The sequence below is a fragment of the Myxine glutinosa genome, chromosome 10, assembly GCF_964187855.1.
Source record: "Myxine glutinosa chromosome 10, kmMyxGlut1.1, whole genome shotgun sequence".
Taxonomy (NCBI): Eukaryota; Metazoa; Chordata; class Myxini; order Myxiniformes; family Myxinidae; genus Myxine; species Myxine glutinosa.
Window position 1 is genome coordinate 26,298,620 of NC_136270.1, and position 22,562 is coordinate 26,321,181.

Sequence of the window (22,562 nt, forward strand, 5' to 3'; positions counted from 1 at the left end):
CTGAATGGAGAAGGTGGATCAGACTCGGCAACGGTTGCTGGAGTGAAATGTGCATGGAAGAAGTTTCGGGAACTGAGTGGCGTGCTGATGAGGAGGGGAGTGTCATTGAAGCTGAAGGGAAAGGTGTATGCTGCATGTGTGAGGGGTGTTATGATTCATGGGAGCGAGACACGGGTAATGAACGTAGAGCAATAACGAAGGCTGGAAAGGGTGTAAATGCGAATGGTTCGGTGGATGTGCGGAGTATCGTTGAGAGAGAAGAAGACAAATGATGATTTGCGAAAGATGATGGGAATAGAGCCTGTGATTGCTGTGAAGAGGAACAGGTTGAGATGGTTTGGTCATGTGTTGAGGAAGGATGAAAGTGACAGGTTGAGAAGAGTGATGGAAATGAATGTAGAAGGAAGTAGAGGACGGGGAAGACTGAGAAAGACTTGGCTAAAGATGGTGGAAGAAGAAATGCGGGCAAGGGGGTTAACAAGGAGAGATGCAGAAAATAGGGCAAAATGGAGAAGATTGTCATGGGGACCGCAAGGCTAACCCCCGCTCTAGCAGGGAAAATGGCCTTAAAATGCATGTTATTGTTGTTGTTGTATGGTAGTAGGTGCCAGGCGCACTGATTTGAGTGTGTCAAGAACTGCAACACTGCTAGTGTTTTCACACTCGACAGTTTCCCAGTGAATCAAGAATGGTCCACCACCCAAAGGACATCCAGCCAACTGCAAGCCAATGGTCGAAAACGGCTCATGAACAATGCCAAAGGAGGCTGACATGAATTGTGCATCGCAACAGACGGGCTACAGTTAGTCAACTGACAGTCCAGTACAACATTGGTGCCGAAAGACCCCAAAAAAGACCACACAACTCATTGTACCTTGACACGAATAGGGTATTATAGCGCTGTGCAGCGTTCCACTTCTTTCAGCAAAAAAGAAGAACCTGCGGTTGCAGTGGGCTAAGGAACGAAAACACAGAACACTGGAGGATTGGAAAAACATTGCCGGTCTGATGAATCCCGGTTCCTGCTGTTTCACGCTGATGGGAGGAGTAGGGTATGAAGAAAACCACACGAGTACATGCCTCCATCATTCTGTGTGTCATCCATCACGATGTACATGCCGTGTGTCATCATTTCAGGCTGGTGGTGGTGTGGTGGTGTGATGGTGTGGGGGGTTTGTTTTCATGGCACACATAGGGCCCCTTGATAAAAGTAGAACAGCATTTGAATGCCACAGGATATCTCAACATCATTGCCAATCAGGTGCATCCCTGCATGGCAGCAGTGTATCCATCTGCGAATGGATTTCTTCGGCAGGATAATGCCCATGACACAAGGCTAGGATTGTCCAGGAATGGTTCCACGAATATGACAGTGAATTCACCTTACTGCAGTGGCCTGGCCAGTCAACGGATCTCAATCCAATTGAGCATCTGTGGAATGAGATGGAACAAGCTATTCGGAGTCGAGATCCACGACCAGCCAACTTGACACAACTGTGGGAAGTATTGGAGTCAACATGGGCCAAAATCCTTGTGGGAACGCCTTCGACACCTTGTAGAGTCTGTGGGGGATTTCATTGAATTCCCTATCCTGATGGTGGCAGCAGCGACACACTGTGACATATTTTCATTGGCGTCTGCCTGACTAGCGTATAAACTGTTGACCATATCCCATGTTTGGCCTTGGCAAAACATTGTCTCAGAATGAGGCTTATTGTCAACTTGGAGCGTTGTTATGAGTTATTCTGATCCTGGGGGAAATTATAAGAAGCCCAATACGGGTTGTGGCTCGCTGAGATGTTGGTGCTGGTTGTGCTAAGAACCGTGATGTCATCCGAGGTGGTGTTACTGACCTAAACGCTACGTCTCCCATGCATGTATCCTTATCTATTAATAAATCTCTTGTACACTGTCCGAGTTGAGACAAGGTGCCCACGCACGACAAGTCCATCCCCTGATGAATTGAGGCTGTTCTGAAGGCAAAAGGAGGTGCAACTCAATATTAGGAAGGTCTTCCTAATGTTTTGTACACCGAGTGTATATAATTTATACCATGTTTGGTGGAAATCCCATGACTGGTTCATAAGATAGCTCGGTAACAGAATTTTTACCTGACTGGACGTCTGACATTTGACTGACCTTTGCCCTCATAACCCAAAATCTAATCAGTTAATCTTTACATCATTATATATACCTGTATGAAGTTTTAATTTGATCCCTTCAGCCGTTCTCAAGATTTTGCGTTAATGAAAACCTATCTGACGGACGGACAACCTGAAAACATAATGCCTCCGGCGACTTAGTCGGTGGAGGCATAAAAAACAATCTGTACCATACTCTTTACAGCGCATTGGTGCTGCCGAAGCAGCTTATTGGCAAGGCTTATACTGGGTGGTTTGCCATTGCCTTCCCAGCGTTTTGTCTGTATTATATCTATTTAAATACTAAGAATCAGAAACGACGCTGATTGTATTACTGTATTTTCCTCCTCATTTTCTCATATTGTATGTAAAGACTCCCAACACATGTGAAGACCTCGGTGTTTGTATCACTAATCTCTATACTAACAAGATAGGTTGTCCAACGTTAACTGGTTCATGGTCTTGAAGCCACCGAAAGCGTGCCTACCGCCATATTCATTCACCCACAGCACAGGAGATTTCGGTTGCGCCAAGATACATACTTGCTTCACGCTGCATGTCAGTCGAAAATTCCATCTTCCTACTCTATTTTATTCCATTCCCGGTTTGAAAAAAAAAAGCATTCATTTAATATTTATCAAATGCCATAGTGTGCTGCTTATGGTTATACAAACCACGACTGATGTTGCTAGTCCCGTTAAACTGGATCTCCTGGGAGGAAGATCCAGGAGGTGCAGTGATAAACACAATGAGGGGGCGTAGCCTCTCTTGACTCACTGGTAGAGCTGCCTGATGGGGGAAGGGGGGGGGGGGAGGGCTCACTGGCCTCCCCCACTAGTGACCTCACTTGCACATGGTGTGCGAGTCCTTCTCTCGGTGTACTCTGCCCTCTTCGTGCTTCCCCCACCCATCTTTGTTTTCTGGTCTGCTCAGGGACTGGTGCAAATCCAGTGCAGGGATGCCTTTATGCCAAATACCTTTCGACCATTTCAGACGTTTCATTTGCAATCAATGAGCTTTCATTTAGTACATCCTTCCATTTATTTGCCACACAAAACACACCACACAAAACTAGTCCTGGCAACGGTCTGCAATCTCTGATTGCTCCTTCTGGTTTATATACTGTATATTTATATCATTGTGGTTATCCGGTTGGCCGGTTTAAAATCCGGAGAGTTGTCTTAATATGACTGCAATGGTCGATTGCTTTGAGGTCTTCCCCCTATTTACATTACATTCCCTATTTACATTGCCACGATACCGAGCAGATTGGAAGTCTGAATCAACCCAGTGTTGTGCCGATGAGGTGTCGCAAGTCGTATGCAAATGATGCCGAACGTGCCTGATGTGCAACGCAATCTGGGGGTGCGGTGTTGACTCACCGTGGCCAATTAATCTCTCAACAGACTTTGCTTTAATCACCAAAGACACCCATCACTATCAGGATTCACCCAAGACCAAGTCAGTTTTAATAATGGAAGGAAACAAACGGAAGCAAGAACAATAACAGTGAAAAGTTCAACCCTAAAAAAAGTCCTTAACCCACTACTGATAATTATACACACCCACAAAACCAACAATGAAATGGAACATCCTCAAAATAACTGTTCTTTTGGCCTCACACATGCCACGGTAGAAGGACAAAGCAGGTAATGACAGGACAAAGAATTATGGGCTGATATAGGAAAATATATGCACCGTGATGAAAAAACCACTTTCAAAAAGTTTAATTTCTTCGTGTAATACAGGACTTTCGGGACTTTCAAAATGACGTATGAATGCTAACGAGGCCTTTTGCACATGCGTTGTATATGTGTTTTAGTGACTCGCTCATGCTAGCACTTTTAACTTGACGTTGCTAGTGTGAAATCCAAATCAAATAGTCTTTCAAACATTATTTTCAGCATTTAAATGAATGAGTGGCAATTTCAATATGGTAAACCATAATTATTGTTTCTGGATGCAAATCGGACTCTGGATGCAAATCGAAATATAGAAAATGTGAGAAATATCTGTGGATGAGAGGTGTCGAGTTCCTCTCATTTCCTGTTAATACAGCAGTGGCTAGCGTACACACACACACACACACACACACACACACACACACACACACACACACACACACACACACACACACTAGCAATAGATGCAGAAATGTAATATAGATTTGTGTGTGCCCACAGAACCAAACAAACCATTTATTTACAACAGACCTCACAGTTCCCCCACCCACTGCCCCATCATCCTCCACCCCCACCCTCTCCAAAAATGATGTTGGTTTGTGTATAGCCTGTGGCTGCTGGTTGCATAATTTTCTGGGGACGTAGCTGCCGCTGATGCCTCTCTTTAACCAGTCATCTGGTACTCATTTTGCTGACCTCCGAAGGATGACAGGCTGAGTCAACCCACCTGGTGTTAATCCAACGGTATTACGGGGCCTCGGACTCAGGACCCTAAGATCTTAGGCCAGCCACCTTAACCATTAAGCCAGCACGAGGCTTCCCAACATGATTAATAGTAAACATAATTATTTTAAACTTACCTCGTTCATTCACAAGCCCAAGATACAACCCGGTGTGTGCATCAGAAGCACCCAAACCAGATACGGTGTGTGCCTCGTACATCTCACTCCCACAAAAATGTAGTTGGCATAGGCTTTGTGGATTTTCACATCATTAAGATATTCTTTGTCGAAGAGTTATTAGCCATTACTTTGTTGGTTATGATGCATGGCATTGTCTTTCCAATTGAAGACGTTAATTAAATAAATTGCCAAGGTTGCCATGTTCACAGGCAGCACTCCCGGAAGGTTCAAAGTCCACTCATTGGCAGCGATGGTCTGGTTTTGGGTAGAATTTACCCATCCACAATATAGGCCTTGCACCAGCCCATGTCATCCGGATTTTATAGTATGGGCAGTTATAAGATCTCAGCCCTTTGGGCGAGCTGAAAAGGTTCTCCAACGTTTTCGTCATGCAGAGGCACATACTCTTCTCTCAGGTACTTTTCCAATATTGTCGGCCTCTGTTTGAACCTTTGTGAGCCATTTTAGCTAACGATCCTTATCTCGCATGTACAATATACATTAACTTGCCCCATAGACTGCTGTTCACAGGGGTTTCTGTGCACGTGTGCCGAGCATTCCAGGACAGATTGCATCATCCTGAACGTCCCCTATTACCCAGTTACCAATAAATCAATTTTGTCTGATGACCGGTTTGTTGTGTTCTCGTCAATTTGCTGTCATGTTTGCTATCATTGATGACAAGCTGTGGTTATCTAACCTGCATCCCCTCTCCCCCCCCCCCCCCCCCCCAAACACCAATGTTACAGTTAATCAACCACGCGAGGCTGTTCTTGATTCGCAGCTGATTGTCTTGGTTGCATCACTTGGGAATGATTCGGCATCTAAATTGCAAACAGGAGGAGTCACTTTTGATTCGTCGTTATTCGCTGCAAACACGGTAATTTTTGGGGGGGGGTATTTGTGTACTTTATGTGTAACAAGTATGAAAATACCAAAGTAATTGCTTTATATTATTGATTTTCTTTGATCACATGCTTAATATTGAATATTATTGTTATTATTATTTTACTGATGTGTGAAATTTATTGACCATTATGTCTTCCTCCCAGCTTAAATTTTTGGGTTACAGGGATTCAGGATTAGGTCTTTGGAATAAAAACGTTCATGATTTGTCAAGGCCCAGTGGGTCAAGAACTGCCAGTCCTGATTCTTTAGAAGAAGCACAGTTGAATGATTCAATTGGAGAGGTGGAGCTTTTTCCACGAGATGCATGGTGCCAACTGGGGCGAGAAGCATCGAAATACATCCAATCATCTCCTACATTTCATGTGATGTGAGAGCAATGAATATTTTGTTTTCTTGAGTTTTTGCCTTCAGTGATTTCAAGAGTGCAATTTTTTTATGATTTCATTTTATTGATTCTAAGGGTCATGGAGGAGCTGCAGCATAAATTCACACAAGCATGTGTAAACAAACGCATGAGACCACACTGGAATTTACTTTAGACAACTGCAGCCACTGAAATTGGGAAACGTGATTTGATTTCCCAGAGCACTATTAGTTACAGCGACACTAATGTATTTGGTATGACCCGGCTAGGGTCAGAATCGAATTACCTACCTCTTACACACAGAGTGGAAGCTCAAACTATTATGCCACCGGGTAGGCTAAATGAAAACAAATATGCAAATGAGAGCATTTGGATGAAAAACAAGACCGAAAGTCTAACAGCGGCATAGCCAGCCTTGTTTCATACTTTAGTTGAAAAGGATAGTATGACCTGGATGGTGATACCAGTTAGCAAATAATGTAAGTATTAAATCATTTTGAAGTATTTTATGTCTCTAAGCTGTCTGTCACCATGGAAGTGAAGAGATTGCATTGAGACTCTAGTTTATTCTTTATGTTGGTCAGTTAGTCAACACTATCAAAGTAACCGCAGCATCATCCCGACATGCACCACTGTGTGTGTTAAAGAATGAGGTGTTTTACGGCGGCCGTAGTGCAAATCCTGCCACCAACCTCCTTGAGAGAGGACGCAGTGAGTTGGTACTCATTTTGCAGAACTCGGAAGGATGACAGGCTGAGTCAACCCGACCTGACCCAATTCAACAGCTGACTGGGATTCAAACTCAGGACCCTAGAATCCCAAGCCCCCCACCCAAACCATTAAGACAACAACAGGCTCAGGGTGGTTGGAGGCAGTCATAAGAAATGCTTCAATGTTTGAAGAGCCCTTAATCAAAGTTTTAATTATATATGATCTGGGGGCATGCACCCCCTCCACCCCCACCCCATCCCCTTGTCATATATCATCACCCTGTTATCATAATTTCAGTTCCCCCCAATCATCAAGTTTGATAATTTGCCCCAACCAGGTATATGACATTATATATGAACGTTCCCTAAAGGGTGTTCAAAGAAACATAACTGGCAAAGACAAATGGCATTACATTCTACCTTTCAGAAGCGTAATTGTCGGTTATTAAACTCACCCAATATGTCGGATAAATATGTAACGGACATACATACACACATACGGAGAGACAAACACTGTAAACACAGGAACCAAACATCTACGCCGTAAAAAATCGTTTGTTTAATCACGAATTTGCCAGTTCTAAAAGCCTCTTTGCGAGTTTGAAAAAGAGGTAGAAGCGCTAATGTATGGTTTATTCACGCAGCAGTTTGAACGGAAACATGTATTTTTCTACGACAGGAGAAACCCATTAGATTTTTAGAAGAACACTGAACAAGCATACAAAATATATTTTCAGTGGTGATATTTTGTGAAGCAATAGAAAAATATATACAACGACATAGAAGGGGCCCACGAACAACAACAACCACCACACCCATGACAACAATCGAGTGTTATAAAAGATCCTCATTTTCACGTGTTTTACTTCATGTGTTTCAACGTGTTTGTGTTACACACTGAAAGAAAAACGAAAAAGGTAGAGCATGCAGATTGCAAATACATGACAGGTTCCTTTTTTCTTTTCTTTTTTTCTTTTTGTATACAAGATTGAGGCTCGTGCAAGAGCTAACATTAACCACGAAAAAAACAACGGACACATAAAACATAATAACGGGGTCGGGAGACAAGATGGGGAGAGAGAGGAAAGCGCACAAGTACAACAGTAGAGAACAGGGACATCGGGAGATCTGTGAGAGGGAGAGGGCTTGGGGGAGGAGGCATGGGAAGGGGGGGGGGGGGGGGAGGGGGATGGGAGAGGTATAAAACACATGGACACTGCTAAGACTTCCAGGAAAGAAGTCGGTATTTCAAGAAAGTGCATCTGGGGTGAATTAACGGGGGTAGAAAAGATCAAGGTTTAGGATGGGGGAAGAGATGAGATGGTGGTGAATAGCTGTTTTGAAGACCTGGAGGGAGGAGTGGGATTGAAGAGAGTGAGGGAGTTTGTTCCAGAGGCGGGAGAAAAGAGGAATGAGAAAGTGAAGGTGGGCAGAGAGTCTTGATTTTGGCAGTGTCATCAGAAAAGGGGGGGGGCGGGCAGACATTACCGCTTTACACAAAAAGGTGTAAAAACAGATCCTTGCAACGACAGACCAATCAGCCTGCTCCCAATTATCAGCAAAGTCATGGAATCCATCATTGCTTCGGATATCAAATCCTTCCTCTTCTCCAATGGCTTGATCTCCGAACATCAATTTGGATTCAGACCAGGTCATTCTACTCTGGACATGTTGCTTCTGCTGTCTCAACAATGGATGGAGATCCTAAATGCCAAACAGGAAATCAGAGCTGTCTCCCTTGACATATCACGTGCCTTTGATACGGTCTGGCACCCAGCTCTGCTTACCAAACTCTCCTCCTATGATAGCCATGGAAATCTCCACGCTTGGCTTGCGGACTTCCTCTCTGGTCGTAGTCAACGTGTGGCCCTGAATGGATTTCTGTTCTGGCTGGAGTTCCCCAAGGTAGTGTTCTGGGCCCTGTGATTTTTCTGGTCTTCATCAATGATCTCTCCGACTCTCTGGAAAATCCACTCTATCTGTTTGCTGATGACTCCACTCTCTGCCGCTCCATTCCTCATCCCTCAGCTCGGCAGTCTGCAGCCTCCTCACTCTCTGCAGACCTGGACAAAATCACAGACTGGTCAAACAAGTGGAACATGTCTTTCAATCCTGACAAATCTCACACTCTTACTATGTCTCTCTGAAAAGACTGACTCGAAAACCCTCCCATCTACTTTCTCAACAATCCTCTCCAAGAAGTTCTGTCGTTCAAGCTTTTGGGTCTCACTATCTGCCATGATCTTTCTTGGGAAAACCATATTTCCAAGCTGGCCTCCAAAGCCAGTTGCCGAGTGGGCATCCTCCGTCGTGCGAAGTCCTTCCTTGGCACACCTGAGCTCCTCACCACATACAAGGCTTTCATCCGCAGCTCAATGGAATACTGTTCCCACCTCTGGGCCTGTGCTCCTGCCTCACACCTAGCTCGACTTCACGCTGTTGAAACCAAAGCTTTCAGAATCATTGGAATCTCCTGCGATGAAGCTAACTCCGAGGGCCTTTCAGTCACTCACCGCAGGCAGGTTGGTGGTCTTTCTGTCTTCTACCGACTCCTCTCTGGCCAAGCTACCCCAGCTCTGTATGTGCTGTGTCCCCCAAATATTCCTACAGGTCGCACAAGATCTGCCAGCAACCCTCTTATGGTTAAACTGCCAAAATCTAGGCTCTCTGCTCATCTTCACTCTTTTATTCCCCTTTTTTCCCACCTCTGGAACAAACTCCCCCACTCCCTTCAATCCCACTCCTCCCTCCAGGTCTTTAAAACACCTGTTCACCACCATCTCTTATCTTCCCCCATCCAAAACCTTGATCTTTTCTACCCCCGCTAATTCACCCCAGATACACTTTTTCGAAATTCCAACTTCTTTCCTGGAAGTCTTTGCAGTGTCCATATGTTTTATACCTCTCCCACCTCCCCCAAACCCTCTCCCTCCCACAGTTCTCTCGATGTCCCTGCTCTCAAATGTTGTGTTTGTGTCCTTCGCCTTCTCTCCCCATCTTGTCTCCCGCTCCCCTTATTTTGTGTTTTATGTGTTGGTTTGTGTCGGTTTGACTTTTTGTGTGATTAATGTTTGCTCTTTCACGAGCCTCGATCTTGTATACAAAAAAAAAACAACAAAAAAAAAACCTGATTCGAGTCCACCTGCGGCCAATTCAATTGATTGGACATGATTTAGAAAGAAACACACCTTTTTATATAAGGTCCCACAGTTGACAGTGCATGTCAGAGCAGAAACCTTACCAATGGGGTCGAAGGAACTGTCCGTAGAACTCCAAGATAATGTCACGCGAATCCCTCGGTTAACACCGGAGGACCGCGGATGACCGAACGGCTTTACTTGAGGCGACGATCAGTGGCGGATTTGACTAACAAGCACGGGAGGAAGAAGGAAGAAGAAGAAGAAGCGACAAGCGCGTGCTTGTAGAGGGAATGAACTCAAACGGGAATCCAGGGTAAAATGTACAAAAATAAACACGTTTATTGAACGGAACCCGAGAACAAGGAAACGTGACGATAAAACCTAATTCTAAATTGGGACGTCCCCACACAGACTTCAAATATGACACAAAGGAAATGATTTAATAAAATAAAACGTTCGTCGTGTATTTGTGTGAGATGTGGTGCGTCTTTAACTGTCTGCAGTGGTGCGTCCGTCATCCAACGCGGCCCCATCCGGCCCTGATGCCGACGCAAAGAAGCCTCCGTCCGCCTAGTTTGTGCGCTCCACCAGGCCCCCAGCGACCCGCTCAGCGGCACGCCTCGCTCCAAGCTCCTCGTCGGTCGCACACAAGGTCCGTCCGCTCACAGCACCAAAAGCACCGAGCGCCAAGAAGGACCAACAGCACCAAAAGTATCACGAAGATTCAGGGAAGATGCCAACGACCACGCAGGGAAGAAGAACCAACAGATCTCCAGGAGTCCAGCGCAGAGAGAGCTTCAAGCACGAAAGGTCCAGCGCAGAGCCACACAAGCACGAAGGGGCGATCTCCAGCACGAAGGGTCCAGTGTGAAGGGGCGAAATGCCCGCGATCCAGACGTTTTGTCACGCGCGGTGTGATGTCAGTTCTGGCACGTTACCAATCAGAGCCTCGATTCTTCATGGTGTTTCCCGCCTTCCGGCGTCAGCGGCGCTCTTCCTCCAATTAGCGACCCCCTTCTAAATGGACGTTTGGCGCCTTCCGCGCTGATTGGCTGAAGGTTCGCGCCTTCCGCACCAACCAATCACACGTTCCCTGGGCGTGGCGATAGCCTGCCTTGCACAATGTTTGACGCCCACGCCGGCGTTGTACGCGGCCGCTTCCTGCTTGTCTTTCTGGTGCATCTTTTTTAAGGGAGGGGATTTAATTAATGTGTGCACTAAGGGACCTATCTAAGTGTCTAAATGAGTGCGTTGCCATAATGGACACTGGATTGGCGACAGAAGGAACGACAAACAAAGCAATTTTATCCATAATCCCTGTACTAATTAGCATACCCCGCCCCCCTCGCGGTGGGGTTCACAGATACGACTTATACCGATATCCGGTCTAAACATAGAACTTATTACAGGTAGATTCCCTATCACGACAGTCGAGTACCTACCTTTGCAGATCTATCTGGCTCTAGATATTCCTCTACCCAAATTCATAACAATATAATTGTGAAGAGGCATAGATCTGGGAAATGGTATAAAACTATTTCTAGAGTGTTGAAAGCTCCTAATAGCGCAGTAAACTCCATCATTAGGAAATACAAAGAATAGGGAACTACCCAGACTCTTCCTAGAGCTGGCCATCTGACCAAACTGAGCAACTGGGCAAGAAGTACCTTGGTCATGGAAGTGACCAATAGCCCAATGACCACTCTGACAGAACTAGAGTTCCTTGGCTGAGATGGGAGAACCTGCTGGATGGACAACAGACTCTGCAGCACTTCACAAATCTAGGCTTTATGGGAGAGTGGCCAAACAGAAGCCACTCGTGAGAAAAAGGCACATAGCACGCCTGGATTTTCCAAAAAGGCACATGAAAGACTGAGAGCATGAGGCAAAATATTCTGTGGTCTGATGAGACGAAAATTGGAACTCTTTGGCCTGAATGCAAAGCCCTACGTCTGGCGGAAACCAAGCACAGCATGGAGCATGGTGGTGGCAACATCATGTCATGGGGATGCTTTTCAGTGGCAGGGACTGGTAGACTTGTATGGATAGAGGGAACAATGAATATAGCTTGATTCAGAAAAATCATTGAGGAGAACCTGCTTAAGAGTGCAAAAGCAGCAAATATTTACATTCCAACAGGACAATAGCCCCAAGCATACAGCCAAATCAACACTGGAATGGCTTCAGAACAAGAACGTGAAAGGCCTTGAGATGCCCAGCCAAAGCCCAGACTTGAATCCCATTGAGAATCTGTGGAAAGACTTAGAGATTGCTGTTCACCGATGCTCCCCATCCAACTTGACAAAACCTGAGAAAATCTGCAAGGAAGAATGTGAGAAACTCTCCCAAATCTAGATGTGCAAAGCTGATACAGACATACTCAAGAAGACTCGAATTTGTAATTGCTGCCAAAGGCACTTCCTTGAGGTATTGACTCAAGGGGTTGAATACTTATGATAATTAGATGTTTCTGTATTAAATTTTCAATTATTTTGGTAAATTATCAAAAATTTCAAAAATAATAAGAAAAAAGGTCCTCTGGTGAACCGTACCAGTGCTCTGCCATCTGAACTATCTGGGTGACCCTGACCAAGGATGGAATTTTCCCCACACATAATTGCCACTCTCTGTCCCTGCTTCTAGGGCACTCGCTTCCAACCATAGGAGCACCAACGGCCTGCTCACGAGAGGGTCTTCCTCCACTGGGAGGACAAATCCATGTCCACTATTACTAAGACCACTGGGAGCGTAGAAACACAATTAAATAAATGAACAGGATTATAACGAATTAATTGACATATGTGGGAAAATTACATGCCCAGACCAGGAATCGAACCCCAGGTCCTCTGGTGAACCGTACCAGTGCTCTGCCATCTGAGCTATTTCTACTCAGGCCAGCAGTTGTTATTGTTTGAAGAAGAAGAAACGTACTATATTATCTTCTCCAGCCATGTGAGTTTTCAATATATCTATTAATTATGTACTGTTTGAAGTCAGTTGCATAATGTCTATTAATTACGTACATCCATTAACCACCATAGGACCCTGATGACCCAAAAGACTCCGAGGATGCAAAAGACCCCGGGGACTCAAAAGACTGTGAGGACAGCCTCATTTTAAAATATATATTTAAAATACAATATTGAATTCAGTTTTATAAAGAGGACGTCATGTATCACGCATGTCTGAGGAAAGTGGGGTTGTACAAAATAATGAAAGAATGTACAAAAACACTCCACAAAATACACCTCACAAAACAAGTCCTGGTGAGGGTCTGCAATCTCTCATTGCTCTTTCTTGTTAGCTCACCTGGAACGAAGTTCAGGGGAGCTTATGCGATGGCGCATCATCAGTCCGTAAACATTTGCAACTTCTTCTCCGAAACCGCTGAAGGGATTGTGACCAAACTTGGCACAAATGATATTTGTTGTGTTGTGACTAAAGTTTGTTCAAGGTTTGTTCAAGGGGGTCTACCGGGGATCAAAGTGGATCCAGGTTTGACCCCCCCAAAATAGGAATTTGCTTTCTTCTCTGAAACTACACACACAATTTCGATGAAACTTGACCACAACCTATCACCACCCGTGCTGTACCAAAGTTTGTTCACGGCATTAACAAAATCTGCCCCTTTGGGGCTCTACGGGGGTTTGCCCACCAAAATAGGTATTTGCTTTCTTCTCAAACTACACACGCAATTTAGATGAAACTTCACCACAATCTTCGTCACCCGTGATGTACCTAATGTTTGTTCACGGCATTAAAAAATGTGCCCCTTTGGGGGAATACGGGGGGGGGGGGGAGGGGTTTGTCCCCCGTCGCACCGCGGAGCGAAAGGGGGACTATGGTTTTACACTCCGTCCGTGTTGCGTCCGTGCGTGTTTCCGTCTGTCCGTGAGTGCGTACTCTTGTGAGCGGAATATCTTGAAAAATAAATGAACGACTACCTTCTAATCTGGGGTGTGGGTGTATCTACGCATAAGGAAGAACGCTATTGAAAATTGGGTCGCCACCTCAAAATCCAAGATGGCCGCCGCCATGTATGTCTGAACCTTGTGAGATGAATATCTTGAACAATAAGCGAATTACCAACTTCTAATCTGGTGTGTGGGTGTATCTACGCATAAGGAAGAACGCTATTGAAAATTGGGTCGCCACGTCAAAATCCAAGATGGCCGCCGCCATGTATGTCTGAACCTTGTGAGCGGACTATCTTGAACAATAAGCGAAGTACCAACTTCTAATCTGGTGTGTGGGTGTATCTCGGCATAAGGAAGAACGCTATTGAAAATTGGGTTGCCACGTCAAAATCCAAGATGGCCACCACCATATATGTCTGAACCTTGTGAGTGGAATATCTTGAAAAATAAACTAACTACTCTCTTCTAATCTGGTGCGCGACTATCTAGGCATAAGGAAACACGCTATTGAAAATTGGGTCGCCACATCAAAATCCAAGATGGCCGCCACCATATATGTCTGAACCTTGTGAGCGGAATATCTTAAAAAATAAACGAACTACTAACTTCTAATCTGGTGTGTGGGTGTGTCTCCAACCCACTCGCAAATATTATCGACTCTTCCATGTTTTCTGCGTCTTCCACTTTGTCAACTCGCATCACTTCACCGATGGGGGACCTCGGCGTAACGCTTGTCTTCTTTGTTTAAAGTCTTATGATTATGTTAGTATGATTCCACATGCTGCGCTGTCTTCTAGCAACCATTGAAATTGGTTTAAAATACCCCTAGTCAGTGTATTATACTGTTTATTCTACCAGGTGAGCACCAGGGGTATTGCCCCTAGTTTTTTTTTTTTTTTTTTTTTAAGTTGTTGACTGTAGCATAGTAGCAAAGAAAGTATTTATTCAAATTGAAAGTGCAGGAGTTATGATCAAGTTTGATTTATTTGATTTTATGAATATGGTTTCCCCATCCTCTCCATTTATTATGTAATCCCTGTTACTCATATGTACCACCTTGGCGAGAACATGCATATACAATAATCCAATGGATTCATGAATAACATTTGGTCTCTCAGGCTCGGCTCTTTCACATCCGGCCCCGTTATGCCTGCTCCTCCACTGGAGCGAATTCATCGTGTGAAACAGAAGGCAGAGCCAAGCAGCATGCCGACACGGGTATGAAAATGCTGTTTTATGAAGTCGATATATATAAAATGAGCCGTGTGTGGCAGTTCCATCGTTTAGTTGGATAGTTTAAATGTCTCCACCTGCAATTTCTACACTATGGCCGCCAATTTAGGACTCTTCTTAGTATTTCTCCTTTAGAATCCTTTTTTTTGTTTGTTTTTGTATACAAGATCGAGGCATCAATCACAAAAAAAACAATCGGACAAACAAAACATACAATAAAGGGAGTGGGAGACTAGATGGGGAGAGAGACGGAAGCACACAAGTACAACAGTGACATCGAAAGATCTGTGAGAAGGGCAGGGCTTGGGGGGAGGAGGCATGGGAAGGCGGGGGGGGGGGGGGTGGGGGGGGGAAGGTATAAAACACATGGACACTGCTCGAACTTCCAGGAACGAAGACGGTATTTCAAGAAAGTGGATCTGGGGTGAATTAACGGGGGTAGAAAATATCAAGGTTTTGGATGGGGGAAGATAAGGGATGGTGGTGAACAGCTGTTTTAAAGACCTGGAGGGAGGAGTGGGATTGAAGAGAGTGGTGAGGGAGTTTGTTCCAGAGGCGGGAGTAAAGAGGAATGAAAGAGTGAAGGTGAGCAGAGAGTCTTGATTTTGGCAATTTCACAAGAAGAGGGTTGCTGGCAGATCTTGTGCGACCTGTCGGAATATTTGGGGGACAGAGCACAGATAGAGCTTGGAGAGCTAGGCCGGATATGAGTCGGTAAAAGACAGAAAGACCAGAAAAATTTTTTAAAAAAGAGATTTTTTTTGTACAAAGAAAGATTTTTGAATGAAATACCAATATTTGGGGCAGAACCCCTCTTTTATAATTCTCTTTATGAGCGGCGCTTATGGATGGAGAGCACAACACCATGAGACCTTGCTGTCTCGATGCATCAAACAAAATTTGATCCATATCGGTCAGGTAGTTTGTGAGGAGACCCTTTGTGACTGTCACTGGAGTCCCCTTTGGCTGCCTAGGCCAATGGTTTGCTTTCACCACAAAAGTCACACGGAATTGGTCATGCTCGATGAATATTTACCTTAATAATTGTTCTTTTTTTTTTTTTTTTTTTAACCGGCCCAAACTCATTTTGAAAAGGTCCAGTTTGGCCGGTGGCTGCTCAGTGATGAAATCGCAGATGTCATGGATAGATAAGAACTACACCTGGCACCTTCCAAACTAGGCATATATAAGTGTAGCAGTTGTACCAAAGCAAAGCACGAGCAGTGTGACTCTTCAAGTCCCAACCCAAATGATTTGAATTCTGTTATCCCATTGCTGTTTTTCTACCCCTTCCCCTCTCCCGTCTCCCCTGAAATATATCCAATGTTGTTATACAACAAACAACCATGCATTTTAAGGCCATTTTCCCTGCAAGAGTGGGGGTTAGCCTTGCGGTCCCCATGACAATCTTCTCCATTTTGCCCTATTTTCTGCATCTCCCCTTGTTAACCCCCTTGCCCGCATTTCTTCTTCGACCATCTTTCGCCAAGTCTTTCTCGGTCTTCCCCGTCCTCCACTTCTTTCTACATTCATTTCCATCACTCTTCTCAACCAGTCAGTTTCATCCTTCCTCAACACATGACCAAACCATCTCAAACTGTTTCTCTTCACAGCATTCATCACAGGCTCTATTCCCATCATCTTTCGCAATTCATCATTTGTCTTCCTCTCTCTCAACGATACTCCACACATCCACCGAACCATTCGCCTTTCCACCCTTTCCAGCCTTCGTTGCTGCTCTATGTTCATTACCCATGTCTCGCTCCCATAAATCATAACACTTCTCACACATGCAGCATACATCTTTCCCTTCAGCTTGAATGACACTCCCCTCCTCGTCAGCACGCCACTCAGTTCCCGAAACTTCTTCCATGCACATCTCACTCGAGCAACCGTTGCCGAGTCTGATCCACCTTCTCCATTCAGCATGTCTCCTAGGTAACAAAATGTTTTCACACCTTCCAGCTTCACGCCGTCTCCAAGATCCAACTCAACATTTCCTCCTTCTGCAGCTCCCTCTGTGCACACCTTACATTTAAATGTAGCTGCCACACTGGTTAATGACCCTCTCCAACCACTACATTTTTGATGAACCCACTCAGCGCACTTTGTACATTGAATGGAATTCACTCCGACACCCTTCCTGCACACAGCACACGGCCACTTCCCAGTTCTTTCCACCTCACCACATGCTTTACCACTTGCCATCACCTTCGTTTTTCCGATATTCACCTTCAGACCTTTTGTCTCCATACATTCCTTACACTTGTTCATCTTCTCCTTCAGTCCATCCATACTTTCTGCAATCAACACCAGATCATCTGCATGCAACAACTCCCACGGTAAACCCTCCTTTACGTTCTGAGCCAGCACCTCCATCACAGCTACAAATAGTAGTGGACTTAGTACCGACCCCTGATGCACTCCCACCTTCACCTTAAACTCACCACTGTTCCCGTCCTTCGTCCTTACAGCTGTGCACGCTCTTTTATACATTGCCATCACTACTCTGATCAACCATTCCTCCACTCCACTGTTGTTATACTGTCCAAAATTAAAATGGAGAAAGCACTCTATATTTAAAGGATTATTGCAGATGTTTCTTAATAAATATAAAGTAAACCTATACCATGGTGCTTTTATCTGTATTCAAATGAATGAAGGTGTCCAGATTAACAATATACTGTTGGAAAAGTCATAAAAAATATTGGAATGTTTTTTGTAGGTTCCTCAAGTTGAACATAACCGTGACAAGGCAACAGAAAAAGAAATAAAGCGTGTGTTGGATATTTTATCAGCATATGTGAAGAAAGATGGTGAGTTCTCCTTTTATCAATACTAAAATATAAGACCCGTCGCTTCGCTGACAGAAATACCAATTTTTGCTGTGATGGCTAATCTATGGGGAAGAAGAAAAACGGATTTTTGGGAGATCCTGCTTTCCGGGCAGGGACAACCAATGTCACGTGTTGGCATTTGCAGTTTTGACACGCGTGTCCATGTACCCATAAAAAAATGTTTTTGATCACAAACACTCCCATGAGTTACCCAAATCTACCATCGTTGGATTTATTGAAATCTGTTAATCCGTTTTCAAGTTATAACACGACAAACAGACAGACAGACACGGCTCCTTTTATAATGTAGATCTTTGTTGTTGTCCTCCCACCGCATGACGCCCGAACCACAGCTTTCCACCCTTTCCGACCTTGGGCTACATGTTGTGCTTCCTCCATAGTGATTCCTGTTTCCATTAGATCATTCTCCACTGTTTGCTTCCATCTGGTTATTGGGCAACCGACAGGCCATGTGGATGATAGATATCAAAATCATTAACTATGTTATTATCTTCATCTTTACCTTTTTTGAGCTGTTCCTCTTTTTCACAAAGTGGGTTTAGACTGGTTTTTTTTTTTGGTTTTTTTTGTTGGTGTACAGAGTCGAGGCTCGTGAAAGAGCTAACATTTATCAAACAAACAAATCAAACAAACAAGCAAACAAAGTATATAAAAATGGGAGCGGTCGACAAGAAGGGGAGGAAGCACACAAACACAACATTTGAGAGCAGGGACATCAGGAGATGTTTTTGGAGGGAGAGGGCCTGGGGGGAGGCAGGATAGGTATAAAACGCAAGGACACCAAGGACTTCCAGGAAAGAAGTCAAAAGTCACTTCAAAAAAGTGGATTTGGGGTGAAATTAGCGGGGGTAGAAAAGATCAAGGTTTTGGATTGGTGAAGATAAGAGATGGTGGTGAACAGCCGTTTTAAAGACCTGGAGGGAGGAGTGGGATTGAAGAGAGTGAGGGAGTTTGTTCCAGAGGCGGGAGAAAAGAGGAATGAAGGAGTGAAGGTGAGCAGAGAGTCTTGATTTTGGCAGTTTAACCATAAGAGGGTTGCAGGCAGATCTTGTGCGTCCTGCAGGAATATTTGGGGGACAGAGCTCAGAGAGAGCTGGGGGAGCAAGGCCGGAGAGGAGTCGGTAGAAGACGGAAAGACCACCAACCTGCCTGCGGTGATTAAGTGAAAGGCCCTCGTAGATAGCGTCATCGCGGGAGATTCCAATGATTCTGAACGCTTTGGTTTCAACAGCATGAAGACAAGCTAGGTGTGAGGCAGGAGCACCAGCCCAGAGGGGAGAGCAGTACTCCATTGAGCTGCGGATGAAAGCCTTGTATGTGGTGAGGAGCTCAGGTGTGCCAAGGAAGGACTTCGCACGACGGAGGATGCCCAGTCGGCGACTGGCTTTGGAGGCCAGCTTGGAAATGTGGTTTTCCCAGGAAAGATCATGGCAGATAGTGAGACCCAAAAGCTTGAGTGACAGAACTTCTTGGAGAGGATTATTCAGAAAGTAGATGGGAGGGTTGTCCAGTCGGTCTTTTCGGAGAGACATCGTAAGAGTGTGAGATTTGTCAGGATTGAAAGACATGTACCACTTGTTTGCCCAGTCTGTGATTTTGTCCAGGTCTGCAGAGAGTGAGGAGGCTGCAGACTGCCGATCTGAGGGATGAGGAATGGAGCGGCAGAGAGTGGAGTCATCAGCAAAGAGATAGAGAGGATTTTCAAGAGAGTCAGAGAGATCATTGATGAAGACCAGAAAAAGCACAGGGCCCAGAACACTGCCTTGGGGAACTCCAGCCTGAACAGGAAGAGGAGATGAGAGAAACCCATTCAGGGCCACACGTTGACGACGACTAGAGAGGAAGTCCGCCAGCCATGCGTGGAGATTTCCATGGATACCAAAGGAGGAGAGTTTGGTGAGCAGAGCGGGGTGCCAGACCGTATCGAAGGCACGTGATATGTCGAGGGAGACAGCTCTAATTTCCTGTTTGGCATTGAGGACCTCCATCCATTGTTGAGACAGCAGAAGCAGCATGTCCAGAGTAGAGTGACCTGGTCTGAAACCAAATTGATGATCAGAGATCAAGCCATTGGAGAAGAGGAAAGATTTCATATCCGAAGCAATGATGGATTCCATGACTTTGCTGATAATTGGGAGAAGGCTGATTGGTCTGTAGTTGCTTGGATCTGTTTTTGCACCTTTTTGTGCAAAGCGGTGATGTTGGCTGATTTCCAAGTAGATGGCAGTTGACCTTGAGCAAATGAGAGGGTGAAGAGAACAGAGAGAGGGAGTGAAAGAGCAGAAGAACAGGATTTTAAGACCCGTGGGCTGATGCCGTCAGGTCCAGTTGCAGAATCAGAGTCGAGGGTTGACAGAAACTTTTCCACCTTGTCAGGAGGAAAGGACACGGAGTCCAGGAGCAGCTGGGTACGACTGGGTATGGTGGGTACAGAGAGGGATGGGTTTGGGACACAAGATTTAGAGGCAAACACAGAGTTGAGGCATTCAGCTTTTTCACGTGCGGAGTCAGCTGTGCAGCCGTTTGAGGTAAGGGAGGGGATGGAGGGGGAACAAACACCAGAAACAGATTTGACCAGATGCCACCAGGATTTGGAAGAGGGAGACAGATAAGAGAGTTCGGTCTCGAGAACGGAGAGATATTGTTTCCTGGCTCTCCTGAGGGTGGACACACACTTGTTTTGGGCTTTGTGAAAGGAAATGAGATTTCCTTCTGTTGGATTTGCTTTCCAGGAGACGAAGGCAAGTTGTTTCTGGGAAACAGCCTCACCACAAGATTCCGTGTACCATGGACGGGAGGAAGGGTATGACAACTGAAGACGAGATGGGATAAATCTGTGCATGAGAGAGAGCAATTTACTTTGGAAGAGTTCCCAGGATGAGTTGATGTCAGAGGTGGTAGAGATGGGAGACCAGTCCAGATGATTGATGGCTGCTTGAAGACCGTGCCAGTTGGCCTGAGTGAAATGCCAGACTCGTCGACGCTGAGCAGGCTCCCTGAGAATGGTCAGAGAGATGTCCACTTTAACAAGGACATGATCAGATAATCCGATTGGAGCAGAAGAAGAGCAGCAGACATTTTCAGGGAAGTTAGACATAACCAAGTCCAGAAGAGAAGATGCTCCGTTGACTGAGATCCGGGTCGGGAAATTGACAGATTGTGTCAGTCCCAGTGAGTCGCAGAAGTCCTTTGCTGAGGAGCCATGGCTGGTGAGAGAGGTACCCACACCCAGCCAACTAGCATGTTGACAAATTGAAATCACCACATATGAGGAAGAGAGAGTTGGGATGAGTAGATAGAAGTTGGTCCATATTATCAGACAGCGAGATGTAGATGGAGTCATCACTGTTTGGTGGACGGTACAACACACATATGAACAAGAGGTGGGAGCGAAGGGGAAGCCGTAGCCAGAGGTATTCCTGTGGGTGAGGTGGAGAGAGTGCAGTGCAGGGCGAGTGAGGAAGAAAGTTTTTGATAAAGATAGCAACCCCACCTCCAGGACGAGGCTCAGGTCTATCATACCGGAGGAGGGAGTAACCCGGGAGAGATACTAAGGAATCAGAGACATCATGAAGGAGGAAAGTTTCTGTTAAGCAGATCACGTCTGGTTTGACAGAAGCAACCTGTATGGAGAGATCAGTTAAGTTTGAACGAAGGCCCCGGATGTTTGAGGTCCATACCGTTAATGAAGAGGAAGGGGGAGCATCAGATACAGAACAGGGGGGAGGAGGGGTAGGGTAAGATGTGGAAGAGGTGGAAGAGGTAGGGAGAGCTGTTGAAGGTGTGTCAGAGATTTCAGAATAGCTCGGAGAAAGGGAAGGATGGGGCGGACAAAAGGTTTGATGGTGATTGGGTGAGGCACAATGAGGTGTTATTTGAGGAGGGGGAAGAGCGAGGCAGAAGGTTGGGGGAGATGGAGGTGAGAGTTGGAAGGGGGAAGAAGCGGGGAGGACGCTTTGAGGAGGGGGAGTGAGAGGGGGGAAATTGAGAAGAAATGAGGGTGGGGAGATTTGAAGGGGAGGGGCGAGGGGGGAGTTTGGGAGGGAAGGGAAAAGGGGAGGGATTTGAAAGGGATGGGATATGGGGGAGATTTGGAGGGGAGGGGTGAGGGAGGAGTCTAGGAGGGGAGGGGTGAGGGGGAGTCTTGGAGGGGAGGGGTGAGGGGGTAGTTTAGGAGGGAGGGGGCAAGGGGGGAGATTTGAAAGGGATGGGTGATGGGGAGGATTAGGAGGGGAGGGGAAAGGGGGAAGATTTGAAAGGGATGGGTGATGGGGAAGATTTGGAGGGGAGGGGTGATGGGGAAGATTTGGAGGGGAGGGGTTATGGGGAAGATTTGGAGGGCAGGAGTGAGATTGGATTTTTGAAAGTGTACGATTAATGGGAAACGAACATTTATTGCAAAATGAGTTTCTTGTGACCTTCGAGTTAAGAATACGTTTAAGGATGCTGGAGGGAGGATGGAGTGCAGGAGAGTTTAGGGAATGTCGAAAAAAGGCACTATAGGAGATGGAATTTTTTTTTTGGGATGAATAGATTTGGTGAGCAAGTCGAAAGCAGCCTTTTAAAGAAGAAGAAGAAAAAGGTGTTATAATATATGACGGAATACAGAACTTGATGGGAAAGTGTAAACATTGAAGGTTAATAACAGTGAAAACTATCTGGGGAAATGGGGGAGAAACACGTGGTCGAAGAACGAACGAACGAAT

General features: G+C 45.5%; 1 protein-coding gene across 6 annotated transcripts in view; it reads left to right on the top strand.

The window, feature by feature from the left end:
- LOC144894007 (EP300-interacting inhibitor of differentiation 3-like) overlaps positions 1 to 22,562 on the top strand; it is a 74,872-nt gene that overhangs the window by 22,287 nt on the left and 30,023 nt on the right. For all 6 annotated transcript variants that reach the window (XM_078785472.1, XM_078785473.1, XM_078785469.1 and 3 more), the window contains 4 exons: positions 5,475 to 5,605; positions 5,778 to 6,001; positions 14,884 to 14,983; positions 17,724 to 17,814. In XM_078785472.1, the coding sequence (XP_078641598.1) occupies positions 5,475 to 5,605; positions 5,778 to 6,001; positions 14,884 to 14,983; positions 17,724 to 17,814 (546 nt within the window). The remainder of the gene's footprint in view (positions 1 to 5,474; positions 5,606 to 5,777; positions 6,002 to 14,883; positions 14,984 to 17,723; positions 17,815 to 22,562) is intronic.